This window comes from Mesocricetus auratus, unplaced genomic scaffold (genome assembly GCF_017639785.1).
Source record: "Mesocricetus auratus isolate SY011 unplaced genomic scaffold, BCM_Maur_2.0 Super-Scaffold_100003, whole genome shotgun sequence".
NCBI lineage: Eukaryota > Metazoa > Chordata > Mammalia > Rodentia > Cricetidae > Mesocricetus > Mesocricetus auratus.
Genome location: NW_024429188.1, coordinates 52123183 through 52145082, shown reverse-complemented (window position 1 = coordinate 52145082; position 21900 = coordinate 52123183). Strand labels below are relative to the sequence as shown.

The following is a 21900-nucleotide window of genomic DNA, read 5'->3' as shown; positions in this document are numbered from 1 at the left end:
CCGACCAACTAACAACAATCCCCCCAAACAAAAACAAACAAAAAATTAATTCAGATTAAAATAATGGACTATTTACTATTTTTCCATAGTTATGTCTATTAGATAGCAAAAATATTTGTTGTGGTGAAATTGATCATTCAGGTTAACATTATTTCTCAAGGAGAAAGAACATGACTCCTGTAAATCGTGTTAAAGTGATGTTTAACATATTAAACACCAAAAATTGTTGAGCAACAGATTGATTTCTACAGTTAGTAGTGAATCTTGAAAATTTAAAAATGATTTGAAATGTCATAAATTTTTGTTTATTAAAAAATTATACTAGAAGTAGGAGAGATGGCTTCATGGTTATGATCTTGCTGTTCCCAGAACCCACATCCATCAAGCAGTTCACAGCTGCTTGTAACTCCAGTTCCAGGGGATTCAACACCCTCATCTGGAATGAGGACTTTTGTATACACATATGTCCAGGCACTCAAACATACATGCAAAATAAAATAGTCAACAAGGTGTAGTGGCACACACCTTAATTCCAGTACTCAGGGGAGGCAGAGGCAGGTGGAGCTCTGTGAGTTTGAGGCCAGTCCTATCTACAGAGTGAGTTCCAGGTCAGCCAGGGCTGTTACACAGAGAAACCCTGATTCAAATATCGAGAAAAAAATGTTAGTCTGGTTATCAGGATACATTATTTGAAAAGAGGATCTCTCTTGCCATTCTAGTACAAACTACAACCCTGACATCTAAGCATGACTGAATCTGTTGCATATTTCACGAAAAATAAATAGAACAAACAAAATAAATAGAAGGAACATGTGTTGCACAATAAATGTGGGCACAAAATTGGAAACCGCTAATTTAGAAAACCGATTTGTGATTTTCAGAGATTATGAATGAAGAATGAAATGAAGAGGAAAACAATTTAGATAAGGTTGGCTTGCGAGCTATACCCCCAATTATATCAGATTGAAGTAATGGTTGATCTGTAACAGTTTCAAGTTTGTTCAATATCAACATAATTGTATGTTAATATCTGTAAGTATCTAAGTATCCGTAAGTGTGATGGGACACATCTGTTTTCTAAGCACCTGGGAGGCAGCAAGGTCGTTGCAAGTTTGAGGTCAGCCATGCATACATAGTGAGCTTGCAGCCTAGTCGGTACTGCATAGCGAGACCCTTTCTCGCTACCTTCCCCCAAAAGGTAAAAAACGACGTATGTGTAAGCACGTTGGCAAGTGAAGATTATACATAAAACATATAGCAGAGAAATCGAGGGCATTACAAAATAAAGGGAAGAAAACACTTGTATTTTGGATGGCTTATAGAGATCAAGAGCTTGGGACTGAGGACGTAGCTCATTGATACAGTGTTTACTTAGTATGCACAATGTATTGAGCTCAAAGAGTATGTCTTTGAGTGTTTGGTTGAATGTGGAATTTGTGGTTTGGTTTCCTCACCTCGAAAATGTTAGATTTGCCTACTTTGGAGGGTGCAAGCATTGAATGAGATAATTTAGATAAAGGATCAGTATAGTGGTCGACGTATAATAAATTCTCAATAAACGTAAATAGGGTGTTATTGTTTCATCAATTAGATGGAGGTAAAGAGGATGAACCAAAAGAGCGTTTTCAGGATAAAGTCAAGATACATGCCCGATACTTTGAGGTCAGCTGGGAATGAACTGGACCCTCTATGAAAAGGTGGAGGGGATCAAATGACGTCGACCGCCTTAGCAACAGGCCCCCAAAGAAGGTGAATTCCTGTAGCCAATAAGACACTGAGCTCTGGCAGGGGTAGCCAATAGATGACGGAAAGAGGAAGAGGGAGGACGCGCCAATTCTCCGGCTCGAGCCTCGGCCCAACAAAATGGCGTCGGCGGCGGCGTCGCTTTGTTTCAGCGGCTCCTGCGGCGGCGGCAGTGGTAGCGGCCTTTGAGCTGTAGGGAGGATCCAGCAGCAGCTGCGGTGACTACTAAGATTCCAGTACTTTTCGTTCACGATCGGGCACTGGGGAACGAGGAACGGTACCCAAGGGTTGCCGAAGCCAGGCAGGCGTCCGAGCCAAAAACATGACCGCTGAGCCCATGAGGTAAAACGCAAGCCCTTGTCACGGGCCCCGGCGTTCTGCTCCCGGGAGCCTTCCACTCGAGTGGGGTGTTTGCAAAGACGTGCGCTAGGCGCCCTAGGCCCGCGCGCGGCTTCGCGGTCAGCGGCATCGTTTTCCCTCTAGGTGAGCGGGGCTGGGGGAGTGCGGTGGGAAGCCCCAAGTGGGGCTAGGGGTGTGTGTCGGGGGCGGCCTGCGGTGCGCGTTGCCTTCCCCACCTCCCGCCTGCGCGGACTCGGGAGCCTCTGCTCGGCTCCCGCCTCCGTGCCGGCAGCATCGAGGCCGGGGAGTCGCGGGCGCTAGGCGCTTGCGGGGTCATTCTTCCTAATCTTTGGGCCTAGCAACTGCGTGGGGGAGGGGGGGATGGGGAGTGGAGGGGGAGGGGCAGCGGGAGGAAGTGAGATCCTGGGACGAGCTAGCTCAAAGGGCGGTTGCTACGGGAAATCCTCGGCTCCCCACAGCTGCGGGAGACGAGCTTTCGAGGTTGGGGGGCGAAGAAGGTGTCTCCGAAGGTATTTAGCTTCTTTCTCACTCCAAATCCAGGAGATCCTGGGATTTTCCCCCCCCCCCCCGGGCGGCGGCGGGGGAGGGGGCAGGCTTTTCTTTCTGAGAAGCCCGGCACACTACTTTTGGCGAAGTCCGGTCTTTAGTGGGACATCAGTTGTTTCCCCCGCGTTTGGGGCATATATTTCGAGAAGTAGTTAGATCATGTTTTTATTTATTTGTTCCACTAGGCATGGAAAGCCGGTTAACAGGGGCTCACCAGAAGTAAGATTTATTGCCAAGGTAGCTGTGCCCGGCAGGCCATATCTTAACCGATTGAGCCTGTTTTTCACCTGTTTCCGATTAGCTTCTTGACAGTTGTGAGTAGTTAATCTGAAATGTATATCGCTTTTATGCAGATACCTTGCTTTGTGTGCAGTTTGATGTTTGATTTTTTTTACCCTAAGTGTGAATTAAGTGATTATTCTACTCAGATGAGATGCGTGCTTGGTGCCTAGTGGCAAAATAAAATTACAGGTAGCGTGGGTCATAATTGTATTTGTAGTTGGCACAATGTGCCTTTCAGTTACTACTAGGACAGCATGTTTTTAGAGCACTTCAGATTGTAGAATTTGAGAATGAGCCTATCAGCCTATTTTCTTCATTAACAAACAGCGCATAGATGCGCTGCTCTTTGAACTTAGGAGAAATATACTTTAGTTATTTTTTATCTTTCATTTATTTTTTAAATTTAAATAAGAAACAAGCTTGTTTTACATGTCAATCCCAGTTCCCTCTCCCTCCCCTCCTCCCCTACCCCCACCTACCCCCATCCCAATACTTTAGTTCTTAAAATTCAGGCTCTTAGTTGTGTAAAGTTGCCTTGCTTTGTGAATTTGCATTAATTGGCTCAAATAAAACAGATCTTTATTCATGGGGTATTGGGAAGTATTGGCTGGGTATTATCAGACATTCAGGTTCATTTATTTGGATGGTGTACCTTACAGTTCTATATGACTTCTAGATTTTAGTTTCTTACTTAGTTGACTGTATTTAAAACCATAGTTGTGCTTTTGTGGAGGATGAAGCTGTAGAGGCTCAAGAATTTGAAGCCAGCCTGACTGAAAACTAAAAATTTCCGAACAGAAAACAGGTGTAGCCTGTAGTGTCTACCTATCAAGAGGCTGGGGTAGAACTATCTTGGATCTCACAAGTTCAAGTCCAGCCTGGTCAACATCTGAGATTGTATCAAAAAGAAACGTGTGTGTGTGTGTGTGTGTGTGTGTGTGTGTGTGTGTGTTCTACTTGAATTTTCTCCTTTTCTGTTGTCACCTCCCCTTTTTTTTTTGAGACAGGATCTTTTGTAAACCAAACTGACCTGGAACTGTATATTGAAGAATGATCATAAACTTCTCAGAGCTGACATTACATGTCACCATGCTGGGTTTTGCTGGGCTGGGGGATTGAACCCAGGACTTTTGTGCTTGCTACCAGCTGATCGATCACACTTTTGATCCTCTTTGCAGTGCTGGGGATTGAATTTAGAGCCGTGTGCATGCTAACCTTCTGTTCCCTACCGAGCTGTACTCCTAGCCCTCCTTTCTGTCTTTTATTGTGAAACCAATTTCTTTAAGTTGATCAGGCTGGTCTTTAATTCATAGACACAGTAGATTTTCCAGTATCTGGGACTACTACATAGTATTTGACACTGCCACCTCAGGAAGCTCCTCTCCCTTTCTTTAGGATGAAGAAATTATGCATATTACCTTACGCAGGGGTTTTATTTATTTGTTTTACTGGTTTTGAGGTTTGCTTTTAGATCTTAGTGATGGCAATAATCATAACTAAAACTGAGTACTTGTTGTCCTTGCATAACTAACAAATCTTCGTGTGTGTGCATGAGACTTACAAGGATCAGAGAGTGTTCTCTGTTCTCCCCTTCCATGTGGATGCCAGGGATAGAGCTCAGGTCCTCAGTCTTGGCAGCTAACACCTTTATCCATTGAGCCATCTTGGTATACCTCAGTATATTTTTATTTTAAAGAAGCCTCATTTTTATTTATGTGTTTGTATATATGTGTATGCATATAGGTGTGTATGTGTATGTATGTATGTGTGGGCACGTGTGTGTGTGTGTGTGGGGGGGTGTATGCTAGAGGCCTGTCTTAGTCACTGTTCTGTTACCCTGAAGAGACACCATGACCATGGCAACTCTGATGAAAACTTTTGATTGGGAGCTTGCTTACCGTTACAGAGGTTTAATTCTTTATCATCGTGGTGAGGAACACTCTTCCGATCTCCATCTCCTTTCAGCCTTGTTGACTGCAACTCACTTCTCTCTCTTGGGCTGTTTCCACTTCCTGATAGCAGCTCTCCTTGGCAGGTATTCCATGGCTCAGGCATCTCTAACATCTTGGGGTCTCCAAGGCAATCCAGGCTTCACCTTTACAGCTTCACACAATGGCCTTTCTAAGCCTCCATGCAAGGACTCCCCTGGCACATGCCTGGCCTCAGTGGCTTTGCTTAGCCATGGAGGGAGATTCCTCAACTCCTTTCTTGTATCCTTGACTCGAAAGCCAGAACCACATGGCTGAAGCTGTCTAGTTCATTACACTTCCTGGTGCCCCCTTTCTCCTGAAGCTGTATATTTTGTGTTTCTTTTTGTCCCAACTTGCTCATTTTCATTATAGATATGCATAAGAGTGATAACTAATAACCACACTAGGCAAATATGGTCAATATTAGTCTGCTTGAAATCTGTTCTGCCAATGGTATTAATCTAAAACTCTTCAATTTATTTTCAGGCGAATTTTTAGGACAGGGTCAAAAAAGTACCCACATTCTTTCCCGAAATTTCACAAGAATGTTTCTAGACCACTTACTAATATTCCTTCGTGAGCCTGGCGCTCCTCGTAGATCACCTCATCTTCCTCAGCATTATCTTCCAAGCTCCAAATGGTCCATTAAGCCCTGCTTAAAGTGTCCAACCAATTTTTAGTACAAAGTCTTCCATATTCCTCCAGCAAACAGCATGGACAGATCTGTTAGAGCAATACCTCAGTCCCTGGTACTAGCTTATTTTTTTATAAATCTTTTTGTTAAAGGATTTTTATTTATTACGTATACAGTGTTTTGGCTGCATGTATGTCTGCATGCCAGAAGAGGGCACCAGATTTCATAACAGATGGTTGTGAGCCACTATGTGGTTACTGGGAATTGAACTCGGGACCTCTGGAAGAACAGGCAGTGTTCTTAACCCCTCTCCATCCCACTAACTTATTTTTTAAATTTATTTATATTCATTTAATGTGACTTGGTGTTTTACTTATGTATATCTGTGTGGGAATGTCGGATCCCCTGGAGCTGGAGTTACAGATAGTTGTGAGCTGCCATGTGGGTGCTGGGAATTGAACCTGGGTCCTCTGGAAAAGACCCTCGTGCAACACTGTTCTGTTGCTGTGAAGAGATACCAAGAACACAGCATCTCTTTAATTGGGGGCTTGTTTACAGTTTTAGAGAGTTAGTCCATTATCATGGTGGGATCATGTCATAGTGCTCCAGCAGTAGCAGAGACACAGAGGGAGGGAGAAGGGAGGGGGTGGGAGAGAGGGAGAGAGGGGAAGACAGACACTGCTCTTGGCATGGGCTTTTCAAACCTCCTGCAAGGCCACACCTCCTGTTCCTTCTCAAATAGTGTCCTTCTCTGGTGACTGTTTGAATATGAGCTTATGTGGGCCACTGTTGCTCAAAGCACCACAAGACCAGAAAAGAGGGCATTGGGTCCCCTGAAGCTGGAGTTACAGGCAGTTGTGAACACCTGACAATTGGTTTGGGGAATCAAACTCTGCTCTTCTCCAGGAGCTCTTAAGTGCTGGCATATACAAGACCCAGCTTGTATAGTTGGGATTAATTTTCAGAATACTATTTCATCTTCCCCATTTTGCTGGTGAGGAAATGGAGACAGAACTTGATTGAAGCTTTACAAGTTGTAATTAGTGGAGCTGGGACTCTACCCAGTCTTAACTTAGCTTGTGTTCTGTTCTTTTCTCTTTGGTTGAGACAAGGTCTCAATATATGGCCCATGATATCCTTGAACTGGTTGGTAGTCTAGGCTGATCTGTTACTACTGTGCATGTGGCCAGCCGGTGGTGGTTCATGCCTTTAATCCCAGCATTCAGAGGCAGGTAGATCTCTGTGAATTCAAGGCTAGCCTGGTCTACACCGTGAGTTCTGGAACAGTTAGGACCACATGGAGAAACCCTGTATCAGAAAAAAACCACAAAAAAATAAAAAGAAAAAAGAAAGGAAAAAAGCCCCCCCCCCAAAAAACCCACACATATAAATGTAGGGTGTTAATAAAACTGTGCTTCCCTGGTCATTGCTATAGAAGAATTCCATGAGGGTGCTAAGTACTGTCTCAGGCTGAAGTGTCACTAATCTCCCTAGTAATAATACAGTTATAGAAGAATCAAACAGGCAGTGCTTGAGAACCAAGCCCGCAATGCCAAAGCAATTAATCTCAGTCCCACATTTTCCATTGCTCCACCCTGCCCGGCTTGCTTATCTTTTAATGTGAAACAAATAGAATATGGGCAGCTATATTTTATCATTAATTTGATATTTGTGTAGTAATTCCAGATGTTTTTCTTCATCAGAACTTTCTTAGGTAGGAGAAAAGCTTAGTTCTATTTTTTTATATGTGCTTACAAAAACCAGAAATGTTTTAGGGCTTTGTGGTAGAAAAAACGCCCAGTAGGCAAGAGCCAGAGGAAGGAAAATTAAACTGATGACCTGGCTAGATCACACACTGAATAATCAGTGGCTCAGCTTTTAAGAGCTTTAACATTTTTTTAAACAAGTTTTTTATTTTTAAGACAGGCACTACAGCTCTGGGTGGCCTCAAACTCATAGACGTCAGTTCCTCCCAAGTGCTGGCCAGTTTTTTGTTTTAAGATAGAGTCTCACTGTGTAGCCCAGGGTGTCCCCAAGCACTCTACCCTTCTACCCCAACTTTCAGAGTAGATGGAATTCCAGATTTCTCACTTGGCTTTCAGTCTCTTAACCGTTTTTCCCCCTTTGAGATAGGGTTTCTTTGTGTAACAGTCCTGGCTGTCGTGAAACTAACCCACTCGGCTCCAGGCTGGCCTCGAATTTACAGATTTGCCTGCCTTTGCCTCCTGAGTGCTGGGATTAAAAGGCCATTGCAACCATAGCTGGTGGCTATTTTATTTTAAAACATTAGATTGTTTCAAGTTTTTGACATTGAAAGTGAACATCTGATCAACTAATTAACTTGTGTATTGGAATTGAGATCTTGCTGTTGAGAGGTACAGAGATTTTTGTAGAACATGTCATTCTAATCCTTTTGCCAACTGATTATTTGGAAAGCAGACAGCTGAGTAATGTGTTATTCCCTCCACCCAGCCTTGGGGACCCAGCCCCAGGCTAGACGAGCACTCTACTACTGAGTTACAACCCCAGCTGGTACTCTTACTGCTTGACTTGAAAGGAGAACTGTCTAGGTTTTTTTCCCAAGGGTAATTTGCCACTACTAAAAGACACATTGCCGTACATGTACCAGTTACATTAAAAAAGTTATAAATTTGTCCTTGATTTTACAATGATAAAAACATTAAAATCTCTGATCGAACAAGGTGTGCAAGGAGTTTCATGTTGTTGGGTTCATTTGTTAAAATAATGAGAGCAAAGTAGTTTACTCAAATATAAAGAGTCGAATGAGCATGCCACTAATGGAGAAAGGGGATATTTCCCAGTATTGTCCCCCAGAGCATCTCCAGTTGATGTCAACTTGAACAGAACATTGGCAGTTTAGTTTGAAAAGCACACTATGCCTGTAATTGGCCAGTGGTGGCACACATCTTTAGTGCCAGCACTCAGGAATCAGAGGTAGGTAGGTGGGTGGATCTCTGAGTTTGAGGCCAGCCAGGTCTACAGAGCAAGTTCCAGGACAACCAGGGTTACAGAGAGAGAGAGAGAGAGAGAGAGAGAGGGAGGGAGGGAGGGAGGGAGGGAGAGAGGGAGGGAGGGAGGGAGGGAGGGAGGGAGGGAAGGAGGAAGGGAGGGAGGGAGGGAGACACTCACTCAGAGAGAGAGAGAGAGACAGACAGACAGACAGACAGACAGACACTCACTCACTCTGGGGGTCGTAAGTACAAGGAATATGACCTCAGCCTAGGCTACATGAGACCAGCACCTGAAAAATGAGGGTCACAAATGTTTTTGCAGTACTAGGGATTGAACCCCCAGAGCCTATTCACTCATACTATGAAGGGCTTTACCACTGTCCTGTCTTTATTGCCCTCTCTTTACTTTTTCATTTTGAGGCAGGGTCTCACTCAGTTGCAGAGATTGACTCTGAGTTTGCTCTGTAGCCCTGACTAGCCTTGAACTTGAAATCTTCCTACCTCCACTTCCCTAGTAGATGGGATTACAGGCCTGTGTGCCCAGGCCTAACCCCTGTCTTTCTTTTCAACCCAAACCAGAACATAGTCAAGTAACTGATACTTTAATGTTTGCAAAATCCTTCTGAAATTTGCAAAAGTGCACACATATATGGGCTGGGCTTAACATTTTTTTTTCACATTGTTGAAATACAGTATTTATCCAGCTAACATATTTAAAATATTGGGTTACTATCCAATTGCTTGATAACTATCACCTTATCAGACACTTTCTCAGACATTAACTGACATCTCTCAGTTCAGACAACTTCTACTTTAAGACTAGTTCAATGTGGTGGCGCACACCTTTAAGCCTAGTACTTCGGAAGGCGGAGGCAAGCAGATCTGAGTCTGACACCAGCCTGGTCTATAGAACAAGTTCCAAACTAGCCAGGGTTACACAATGAGGCCTTGTCTAATATGGGGGATGGGGTGGGAGTAGAGATATGGCTTATTGTTTAAAAGCATCATATATTGCTATTCCAGAAGATCTGAGTTCAAATCCCAGCACCCACATCAGGTGGCTCACAGCCACTTGTAACTCCAGTTCCAGGGAGATCCAAGACCTCTGGCCTATGCAGGCACCACACTCATGAGCACATACCCACTCTCTCACACACAGATGCACATTATTAACAGCAATTATGTAAATAAAATGAATAAATAGAGACAGAGATGGGTTTAGGTCTTGTGGCCCACCGCTGCCACCCCCTTCTGCCGCTCCTAGTGCTGCTTTTGTGTTATTCCATTGTGGACCTGGGCCTCTTTTGTGAGGCAGCTCTCACCAAGGCAGAAGAGAAAATCAAAGGAGTCAAGACAACAATCATATTAATCTGAAGCTGCTCTGGGCCAGGGTGAAGTAAAAGATGAAGAGGCCCAGGCCACATGGTAAACCACAGAAAGCCTGTTATGAACATGGTTTATTAATAATGCTGCGAACTGACCCAGGCCTGACTTTTCTAGTCACATTGCTACATCTTTTTTGTTTGTTTTTTGAGACAGGATTTCTCTGTATAGCTTTGGAGGCTGTCCTGGAACTTGATCTGTAGGCCAGGCTGGTCTCCATCGCACAGAGATCCACCTGCCTCTGCCTCCTTCCTGAGTGCTGGGATTAAAGGCGTGCACCACCACTGCCTGGCTCACATAGCTACTACATCTTATTCATGATTGTATGCACTTGGATAGATAAATGCTTTGTTATTAACAGAATGAATTTGTAGTAGATATTCCAATTTTAGAAATGTCTCTGCTTTGTATGATTTGATTTTACTTGCTTTTGGAGGTGCAGGAAGAAGGAGAGTGATGAGGGGAAGTTTGTTTATTCAGTGTACATGCATCTTTTTTGCCCTGAAATGTAAACTATTATATACAGATGTTTTGTTGCTGGTGTGCTATGTTTCATGTATACATACATGTGCAGACCTTTACTGAGAAGAATAACCATTTTGCTGGAAGGTTGCTAATTTTGTCTCAAGATTTTGTTCTGCTTTAGTGTATTTTTTGTCCTTTTGTGGTTGAAATGATTGATACCTCTGAAAAGACTTTTTATTACCCTAGCCAGTTCTTTTTGCCTGGGGAAAGATTCATGTCCTGGAAAAGGTTGTTTGAGATTTTCCCTGTGGCTACTGTTTTCACATCCTGCCTCTGAGAAGTCTCTCAGTTTTGGCTTAAAGTAGCTATTCCTGTTCCTGGTATCTTTAGTCCAGCTATCTCTTCTTCCTCATAATTTTTGTTTAGGCTATTAGTGGTATGTCAGTAGTGTTGGCGTATCAATAACCTACACTTTATATGTTTGGAGAATGCTTTGTCAGTTAATATAATACTTGACTGTCTGAGGAGCAAGGCTGGGCACTGTATGTGCAAAGGGTGATAAAAATTTCTGTGTTTCTTTCCATCCCTCCATTTCCCCACTCCCCAACTGTTGGCCCTCCACCTTGCCCGTTTGGGTGTGTTCCCAGGTACTGAATCTCTCCCTACACACCCCCATTCAGCAAAGTGGCTCAGCAGGTAAAGGTGCTTATGGCCAAGCCCTAGTTTTACTCCTCAAATACATGGTAGAAGGAGAAAACTGAGCCGGTGGTGGTGGTGCGTCCCTTTAATCCTAGCACTCGGGAGGCAGAGGCAGGCGGATCTCTGTGAGTTCGAGGACAGCCTGGTCTACAAGAGCTAGTTCCAGGACAGCTTCCAAAGCCACAGAGAAACCCTGTCTCAAACCCTCCTCCCCTCAAAAAAGAGGGAGAGGACTGATTTTTCAAACTTCACATGTGCTAACAACAGACTTGATGTCCTGGTAGGCATTCTTACTTAAGAGATAGGTAATTAAGGAAGCAGTTCTAAAGTGTCACTAAAAGAGTGACAATATATTTACTGGCTGTGTTGGGATCAGTAAGTTTTACTGACTAGATGGGATTATTATTGACTCTCATGAGACAGAATCTCTTATCTAGGCTGGCCTTGGATTTGCATAGCAGAGGCTGGTTTTTAACTTCCGATGGATTCCAGGCATGTGCCACGATCATGGCTTTCTATTGAGTTTTGGATGTGTTAGTATCTAAGATTTGACTGTGAGAGGGCAGTCTGGGTGGAAAGATTTGTATGGTTAGGAATTAGTCTTATTTTACACATAGTAGAAGAAATAAGATGTATACAAATATTTGGAGCAAGCTAAAAAGTAATTAAAATGCACAAGGTACAGTCCAAGTTACCGTGGGAATAGGAAGCTACTCCCTCCTTTTTGGTAATGCTATAGACATCTTCAGCATACTAAGTATGCACCCTATCTTAAATTAACACTTCAAGCCCAGGAAGCCATTTTACTCCCTGTATCTTTTCTTCTGCTACTGCCACCACTGCCTATTTCTCTCCCTCTTCCTCTTCTTCCGGGACAGTCTTCTTTATAGCCCAGGCTGGCTTCTAACCCCAGCCTCTTGTACTGGGTTATAGGTGTTCGTCACTACAGCTTGATGGGAAGGCATTTGTCTATGCTGCGTTTGTTTACCTGCATAAAGATGTATTGCATTTGTGTTAATTTAATAAAATCAACCTGGGCTCAGAGGGGGTAAGCAACTAGTTGACAGGGAGTAGCAGGGAGGAGTGTAGGTGGGATTATTTAGTTGAGGGCGATGTGGAAGGAGAGAAGCCAGGAAGAGAGAAATTTAGCCAGTTGCTACTTTTAACACTCCGAGCTTGCAGGTTTTCACCCTAGCCTTTGAATCTCAGGGTTTTATCCGAACTATAGAGATTTAGTTAAAGCTACCCTTCCTGGCAGCAACAGAGCCATTGTCTGGGGGAACAGAATCTCCCCAGGCTAAGGCCCTAGCCTAGGCTGCTACTGCTATGCTAGTAGTTCAAAGCACAGCCACTGTGACAAGGTAAAACAGAACTGTTTTGTTTATTTTGTTTATATTAAATGTGTTTTGAGGCTGAGTATGGGGCATACGACTTTAATCCTAGCATCTCAGAGGTAGAGGCAGAGGCAGTTTGGATCCCTGTGAGTGCAAGGTCATTCTGGTTCCAGGACAGGCAGGATTTACACAGAGAAACCCTGTCTCCAAAAACCAAAAACAAATCAAACCAAACCATGTTTTGATTTATTTGATAGGTTCCAAATTTCGTTGTGATGCTTGTTTTGAAAACATGCCTCTAACTTGCTTCAAAAGATCGATAGATACATCAAAGAACAATTTGAGTATAAGGCAGAATTTAACACGGCTTATGCAGGATTTCCTCTGCAGAGTCAGAGGTCAGCAAACTGATCTAGCTACCAATTTGTGGCCCTTTTTTGTTCTGTTGGAATGCACCCAAGCCTGTTTGTTTATGCCACCTGGTGCATTGTTGCAGAGTTGAAAGATTGCCCCTTAGGGTCTATCTACAAAGCCTAAAGGAAGTATTCTCTGGCCTTTATAGAAAGTGTTGATTTCTGCAGTAGGTACATGCAGGAAAACCACACCCAGCTGAGTAGAGTTGCATAAAAATGGATGTATAAACATGTATTCATGCCAAACATTTATCAACTACCCCAGTCCGCCATGTTAGGAGCCACACCTAACTGCATCTGTTAACAGTTTTCCATTCAATTTCCATAGCCTGCTGTTTACCATTTCACAATAACTCACAAGCTGCTAATATTTGTTTTGAGACAGTCTTACTCTGTAGAGCAAGAAGGCCTGAACCTCACCTTGTAAAGCCTGTTTGGGCCTTAAACTTGCCATGATCCTCTTGCATTATTATCTTCTTGTGAGTGCTAAGATTACAGGCATGAACTAACTACCACACCTGACTTAGCAACTACAACTCTTCTGAAGCCTACTTCCACAAGCAAATTTCAGGTCTGTTTTCAAGGCAAAGCATCATACTTACTGTGTTTGTGCATTTCTGGGTCATGTGTAAATTGTGTAAAATTGCTATGCTATCATTTCGGGCCTGGAGAGATGGCTCAGAGGTTAAGAGCACTGACTGATCTTCCAGAGGACCCAGGTTCAATTCCTACATGGCAGCTCACAACTGTCTGTAACTCCAGTTACGTTTTCTTTTGGCTTCTGAAGTGTGGTGTGTAGATATACATATAGGCAAAACACCATGTACGTAAGAAAGGAAAACCCGAGTGCTAGCATTAAAGGGGTGCGCCACCGTCCTTCCGTCTCTATATGGATTCCAGGGATTAAACCTGATGTACCATCTCAGCACCAGTACTTAAAAGTACTGAAACCCACTTGTTACATTATTACACTTACTGTAGTTATTATCCTGTAAAAAGTATTGATTCATCAGATATTTTAGGAGCTTATGAAAGTCAAGGAAATTAATTCCTATAAAGCAAATTACTGTCAGACTTAATAATTTCTTGTATATCATTGATTATTGTTGCCAGAGTTGTACAATTCTGGTTTTGTTGTATTTAGAACCAGAAAATGTTCTAAATACAATGCACTGAACAAGGTGCCCCAGAGTTTACATTGTGCTTTTACAAATCTCTTAGGATGTGCCCATCAAATGGCCACCTGAATAATTATGTTTAATATCCACAGATTTGTGTTCCTGCCAGAACCTTTTACCCCCGTTGGCTGATGGTAACTAAAAAGACTCAAAGACCATTCAGGAATGCTGAAATCAGTGAATGTTGAATACACAGTTTATATGGGACTTTGTGATATTCTCTTGAGATTTAGAGGAAGTGATATATACAAAGTTGAGAGCCATGCATGGGCATTGCAATGCCCCATAGTGGCCACAAGAGGGTATCGGTCTCCTGGAGCTGGGAGTTAGAAATGGCTGTAAGCTACATGTACTGGACCCTCTGGAAGATTAACTAGTTCTCTGCTGAGAAATCTTTCTGGCCCTTTAAAAAATACCCCCACCCAGGGGGAAGTGAGGGGATTGGGAGGAGAGGAGGAAGGGGGAACTGGGATTGGAATATAAAAAATAAATTAATAAAATTCCGCCCTGTGCTGACTTCCTTCAGTGATGAACAGCAATGTGGAAGTGTAAACCGAATAAACCCTTTCCTCCCCAACTTGTCTTTTGGTCAGCAGCAGTAGAAGCCCTAACTAAGACATGTACTCAAGCTGGGCTTGATTTTTTTTTGAGACAGTGTTTCTCTGTGACTTTGGTGACTGGCCTGGAACTAGCTCTTGTAGACCAGACAAAGATCCACCTGCCTCTGCCTCCCAAGTGCTGGGATCAAAGGCATTTGCCCCCAGCAGACTTGATTTTTTTTCCCTAGACAGGGTTTCTCTGTGTAACAGCCCTAGGTGTCCTGGAACTCAGTTTGCAGACCAGGCTGGCCTCGAACTCACAGAGAACCTGCCCCTACCTCCTGCGTGTTGCAATTAAAGACTTGAGCCATCACTGCCTGACTTGGGGTTGAATTTTTGAACTAGTCTCCTTATACCTTATACCTCAGGCTCCTAAGTGCTAGAGGCCATGACTCCAGCGTGTGCAATACCATGTACTATCATGCCTGGACCTAAATTTACTTTTTTTCCTGAGGCTAAGTCTTACTGTGTAGCCATGGCTATCCAGAATTAGGTGCGTAGTCAAGGCTAGCCTTGAACTTGCAGCAATCCACTTGCCTTTGTCTTCTAAGTGCTGGGATTGCAGCCATACGTTAGTCCACCTGGCTTTTCAACTTTATTATTACTTTTCACAATTGGTTTCACTCTTTAGGAACTTTGAATTTCCACATGACTTTTTGGTGTTGATATTTCCGTTTCTACAGTTAAAGGCTATTAGATAGTTTTGATAGTGATTACACTGAATCTATAATTTGCTTTTGAGAGTCTTGCTGTTTGTTGGTGGGTTTTGGGGGGAGGTGGTAGTGACAGGGTCTCACTGTAGCACTTGTTGGCCTGGAGATTGCTATGTAGACCAGGCTGGCCTGGAACTCACAGAAATCCACCTGCCTCTGCCTCCCAAGTGCCTTCCTGGCTGAGTATTGTTGTTAATCAAATATTTCAGTTTGAATGTGGGATATCATGCCACTTATTTAGGTTTCTCTAACTTCTGTCAGCATTGATTTTAGTTTGCATTATACAGACTTTGAACCTCTGATTAGATTTATTCCTATGTATTTAATTATTAAAATTCTGTTATACTCTGTCTTAGGTTTCTATGATCACGGCAACTCTTACAAAGTAAAACATTTAATTGTGGTGGCTTACTTGAAAAACATTTAATTGTGGTTCGATTACAGTTCAGATCTTTGGTCCGTTATCTTCATGGCAGGAAGCAAGGTAGCATGCAGGCAGACATGATTATAGAAAAGTTGTTCAGAGTTCTTACATCTTGACTTATAGGCAACAGGAAGTGGTCTGAGACACTTGGCCTATATACTTCCTCCAACAAAGCCATTTCTTTTCTAAGAAAGCCACACCTCCTAATAGTGCCACTCCCTTTGGGGGCCATTTCCTTTCAAACCACCACACATTTATTTTTTATTTTGTGTTTATGTAGGCACGGGTGTCATAGCACATACCTGGTAAAATGTGAACAGAGGACAGTTTGGAGTAATCTTCCATCATGGGGGAGATTGAACTCAGGCTTTTAGGCAGATTCCTTTATCTGCTGAGACCTCTCATGGGCCCTTATATATTTCTCTGAAGCAGGGAGCTAGGATTGGAACAGTTTGAAGTGTGACTGGGAAGGAGAGGAAAACAGATACAATATGTGCATATGTAATAAGTTTTGCCAGATGCACATCTGTAATTTCATCTGTACTTGAGGCTGAGGCAAGAGGATCTGAGTTTAAGGGCAGCCAGGGTTAACATATCCAGACCTTGTTTTAAAATGCATACATGCAGTCACACCCAAGTCTGGTTACTTAAAAGAGTAGCTATGAAGGGAAGTACAGAGAAATAGGGAATATAGGGCCGTAGGTAATGTGGGGGGATGGGACCTCATTGACTTTCTCAGATTTACCAGTGTTAGTGTGAGGAGTTTGCTTTAATTCTAAGTTCAGAAAGCCTGCTTGGCTAGGTTTTTTTCCTTGCAATGTTAGGGGTGGAAGCCTGAGCCTCTTGTCACCAGTCCAGAAAGCAAACTCCTTCTCATTTTGAGATAGGGACTTATGTAGCCTAGGCTGGCCTTGACCTTGCTCTGTAACTACAATTGGTTTGAACTCCTCATTCTCTTGCTGTCTCCCCTCCAAAGTACAAGTATAAGTGTGGTTAGCATGCCTCGTTCCAGAAAGCCCTTTTGGCCGAACATGGTGGCACACACCTTTAATCCCAGAATTTGGGGCAGAGGCAGGCCTGATCTACGAAGTAAGTTCCAGGAAGCAGCTAGGGTTACACAGCTTTTCCTGGCTTGGAAAAGAGGGATGTAACCAAGAGCCCACATAGAAGGGGGAGTGACTTTTAATAAGAAGGGGAACACCTAGGCAAAGCCAGTTAAGAGTGAGTGGTCAGGGAATTGGAGCTGTAAGAGGTTGGAGAGAAAATTATATGGAATAGTTATGTGGAGACTAGAAAAGCAAAAATATAAGGGCTTTAAGGTTTCCAGAGAACTAGAATGCCTCTTTAAGGCAAAACTTCATTTAACCAATAGTACTAGTTCTCCTTCACAGTATTAGCTCCCCCAAATAATTCCACTCCCAATACTATATATCATGTAATACAAACGTGTAAAATGCAGAAGGCATATTCTTCTTGGAACAGCCTGCTTAAAAATTTCAACTAAAGGGACTGGAAAGATAGCTTAATACTTATCTTAGTTTAATTGCCAGCAGCCACATGGTCACAACCATCTTCTAACTCCAGTTTCAGGGAAACTGATGCCCTCTTCTGACCACCTAGAGTACCAGGGATACACACCATGCATAGAATATATGCAGGCAAAACACTCATGCACTTGAATAAATCTAAACAAGTTTTAATTAAAGCATCATAAAGACACTGTTAGGATTAATTAGAAGGTCGGCAAGTTGGTTGATGAAAAGGTGAAACACTTAAGTTTTAGCAGAAAAAAAATCTCACTACAAGCATCTGTATCTACAGGTAACCTACAGTTCACTGGGTGGCCGGTAGTGGCACATGTCTTTGATCCCAGTACCTGGGAGGCAGAGGCAGGAGGATCTCTGAGTTCAAAGCTAGCCTGGTCTATGAAGTGAGTTCCAGGACAGCCACTTTTACATAGTGAAACCCTGTCTCAAGAAAACAAAGTAACCTACAATACATGGAAAAGGGACCCCATTTTTAACTATAGATGAGGTGACAGAGCACCCACATGCAATTCAGCCATTAGTGCCCCCCAGATTGTTCAGCTACCCAGCATCTGAAGATCCAAAAACTGGGACCAGTGTGATTTCCTCCCCCTTCCCTCCCTCTTTGCGGGGACACAGCTGGGGCAAGGGGCGCAGTGCTGGCATCGAAGTCTTTAGGTAAGGCCAAACATAGCCACTTACTGAAGCAAAACAAGCCAATGAGGTACTTCCTAATAGTACTATTGTTGAGGTTTTGTTTTCTGTTTGTTTAAAATATTGATTTTTTATGTATATAGTGTTCTATCTGCATGTTTGCCTGCACACCATCATCTTGTTTTAGATGGTTGTGAGCCACCATGTGGTTGCTGGGAATTGAATTCAGAACCTTTGGAAGAGCAGCCAGTGCTCTTCACTTCTGAGATGTCTCTCCAGCCTTGTTTTCTGTTTTTAAAGGAAACCAGACAATTCGAAATGGGACAGAAATACTGAGTTACTTTGTAAGTGGAACATTTGCCTAGCCTGTGAGGGAGATGGTGTGTTTAATTCTAGCACTGGAAATAAAATATTAAAAAGGCACATAGAACTAGCTTGCCCAAATTACATGGTCTTCCTATAATTCACTTTCTCCTTTTGCATTTTTTTTATATTCAGCATTAAAATTTGTATTCACATGTCATGATGCACATGGAGAGGTCAGAGGACAGCCTTGACTGCAGGTGCCTTTACTGCTGAGACATCTTGATGGCCCTTGGGATGTTCACTACCCATTGTTAAACAGAAAACCACATACTGCGTACTGGTGGTCAGTGCTCAGTAAATGCTCACCCTAGTAATAGGAGGGCTCACATTAGAAGAAGGTTATCCTTATGCCCTTCTGTAGCTCTTTAGAAGATTTACTTAGGGGCTGGAGAGATGGCTCAGAGGTTAAGAGCACTGACTGCACTTCCAGAGGTCCTGAGTTCAATTCCCAGAAACCACATGGTGGCTCACAATCATCTACCATTCAATCTGGTGCCCTCTTCTGGTATGTAGGCAGAACACTGTATATGTAATAAATAAATAAATCTTTAAAAAAAGGATTTACTTATTTTTGTGTATACAGCATTCTGCCTCCACTTATGCCTGCATGCCAGAAGAGGGCACTAGATCTCATTATAGATGGTTGTGAGCTACCGTGTGGCTGCGGGGAATTTAACTCAGGACCTCTGGAAGAGGTCAGTGGTCTTAACCTCTGAGCCGTCTCTTCAGCCCCCTTCTGTAGTTCTTTGCAAGAGTACTGGGCTTGCTGTGCCTTGAACTGCTATTTCCTTGGCAGTGGAAGGCCACGGGATCCAGAATCATAAATCATAATGAAATAGTGAAATATTGAAAACCGTAGGGAATCTATGTATGGTGTTAAATTCTTGTAACCTCAGTGACTTTGGTCACTGTGGTGCGAGGACCTCAAATTTGAGGCCAGCTTTGGAAATTTATCTAGACTCTATCTCAAAGTAAGGTGAAAAGTGATTAGGGCTGTGGCTCAATGATAGAATGATTGCCAACTCAGTTCAGTCCCCAGTGCTAGAAGAAAAGGGTATGGTGAGCATTAGACTTAAAATACCTTAAAGTCTTAGAAGTCGAAACCTGAAACAGGAAATTAACAAGGAGTAGAGATTTCAACTCACTGGGTTTTGGGCTCAGCTAGTAAAGTGCTTGCTGAGCAAGTCTGACCTGACCATCCAAGTGTTGCTAAAATTCCTTCCCTGGAAGAGATGTAAACAAGTCTGCTCCCCCTCCTCAGGTCCTAAGACAAACTAATGTACATTCCACCAGAGTTCCCATGGGAAGAAGTATATTTATTGGGTGCACTTCAAGAGTATAGGTTGAGGGGTTACTTACAGGAGTGTGGGCACACCCTCAGGAAAGGTTGTACTGGGAAGTGTTTACCCCACAGAGATGATAGCTTTCCCATTGTGACAGAAATAATGGGAGGACTCTCCTCAGCCCCTCCTAGGCAGTGTGCAGTAGGGCAGAATTGCACATAACAGGTGGTGCTGTGTGGCTGAGTACTTGGGTGAGGGTCTCGGGGCCCTCCTTTACGTTCCTTGTGTTGACATCACAGCCATGTATCACCACTTGACTGTGTGGTGCCTGGGGTGGAACCTAGGACCTGGCTACTAGGTGAGCATTCATCCCCAGCCCTATTGCTTTTTCAAGACAGGATCTCACTGTTTAACCGGAGCTGGTCTGGAACTCTCTAGGTAAACAAACCTGCTTGTCTTGAACTTTTAGCTTGTTTCTGCCTTTCAAGTTCTGGGAGTTTCTATTTCTTTTTAAAAAACAATGTTTTTCAACAGTTTTTTTGTGTATGTGTGTGAGCACGTGTGTGCTGTACTGAGTGTGTGGAGGTCAGGACAGCTTATGGAAATCCATTCTCTCCTTCCGCCGTTTGGGTCCCAGGAACGAACTCAGGTTGTTAGGCTTGGCGTCAAGCACTTTTTACCTGCTGTCTCACTGGTTACCCCCCCGGGTCTTTCAAGAAAGGGTGTGGCTTTGGAGCCTCTCCTGGCACTCACTCTGTAGAACAGGCTGGCCTCAAACTCAAAGAGATCTGCCTGCCATAGATCACCTTAAGCTTTTGATCCTCCTGTCTCTATCACCCAGGTTGGGATAAAAGGTAGATGCCACCGTGCCTGGTTTTGTTTTAATCATTTTTGTTTTTGAGAGAGTCTCACTATGCAGCATTGGTTGCCCTGGAACTCAATATAGAATAGGCTAGCCTCATTTTCAGAGATCCACTTGTCTCTGTCTTCTAAGGGCTGGGATTAATTATTTTTAAAGTGTGTAATTTGTAGCATTAAACATGTTCCAAAGTTATATTTCTGTACCCACCATCCCTAAGGCCCTTGGTAGCCTCTATTTTACTGTTTCTTTGATTTTTTTTCCTGGTGTGTTTGGGATTCATCTTTTTATTGACTGGTTTATTCCAGCTACACTAAGCTGGACTTAGGGTTTCAAGAGGTGGCTGCGTACATCAGGCATGTTACATCATCTCTGAAGGGCACTGGGTAGTTAATCAGGTATGTCCTGGGCAATTTCTGATGGCCTACTTAGGTAGGGCTGAATCACGAGACCTTAGTTGATGAGCAATAGGACTAGTACTGTCTCCTTTACCAGAGACTCTTGGTGCAGGTGGCCGGTTTTACTGCCATCTTATTGTTTCTTTTTTCTTCTGGTTCTTTTCACTTCAAAGAACCCTCCCTCCCTCCCTCCCTCCCTCCCTCCCTCCCTCCCTCCCTCCCTCCCTCCCTCCCTCCCTCCCTCTCTCCCTCCCTCCCTCTCCCTCCTTCAGTCATGGCTGTCCTGGAACTTGCTTTATAGACCAGGCTGACCTCCAACAGTGATCCACATGCCTCCCAAGTCCTGGGATTATGGGGTGCACTACCAAAGAACTTTTTTTGTAACTTAAATCACATTTATTTATTTGTGCATGAGTATGTATGCATACATGCTTCATTGCATGTGTGGAGGTCATCAGACAGCTTGTGAGTTCTGGAGATTGAATTTAGGAAATTAGGCTTGGTGGTAAGCACCTTTAGCAGATCTATCACTGGCCCTTTAAATTTTTTGGTTGTTGTTATTTTTGCTTTAGAGTTACAGAATATATAACTAGCGTTGTTCTTTGGTTGGGAATAGGGTTTTGTTAATACATTCTAAAGGTTATTTTTATCTCAATTACATGAAGTTAGGTCCCATATAGAGGTAGGCAAGACACAGTTCTTTGGGGATATAAACATAGTCCAAGATAGACTTCTCTTTAAAAAAAGGTTTATTTACTTTTGTGTACATTAGCATTTTGCTTGTATGTATGTCCGTGTAAGGGCACCAGATTCGCTGGCAACTGGAGTTACAGTTATGAGCTGCCATGTGGTTGCTGGGAACTGAACTTGGGTCCTCTGGAAAAACAGCCAGTGCTCTTAACCGTTGAGCCATCTCTCCAGTCCCCACAGCCCAAGATCAATTGTAATGAGACTCTGGACCTGCAACATTCCAGTCTCTGAATCACTGATGTTCTGATCAGTCAGTCAGTCTTTGCAATATCCAGCTTCTGTCTGGAATTTTTGTTTGCTTGTTTTTTAGTTTCTCTGTACACGGTTTCCCTGTGTAGCCCTGACTATC

At 43.2% G+C, this 21900-nt stretch overlaps 1 protein-coding gene across 12 annotated transcripts in view; it reads left to right on the top strand.

Moving 5' to 3' along the window:
- Nucleotides 1-1823: 1823 nt before the first annotated feature.
- The window catches only part of Atrx (ATRX chromatin remodeler), a 134637-nt gene continuing 114560 nt past the window's right edge, over nt 1824-21900 (top strand). For 4 of the 12 annotated variants that reach the window (XM_040744310.1, XM_040744306.1, XM_040744304.1 and 1 more), the window contains exon 1: nt 1824-2085. In XM_040744310.1, the coding sequence (XP_040600244.1) occupies nt 2066-2085 (20 nt within the window). In that variant the 5' untranslated portion in view covers nt 1824-2065. Of the gene's footprint in view, nt 2227-21900 lie in introns of all 12 variants that reach the window. The other 8 variants (XM_040744313.1, XM_040744314.1, XM_040744305.1 and 5 more) reach the window with 2 other exon arrangements.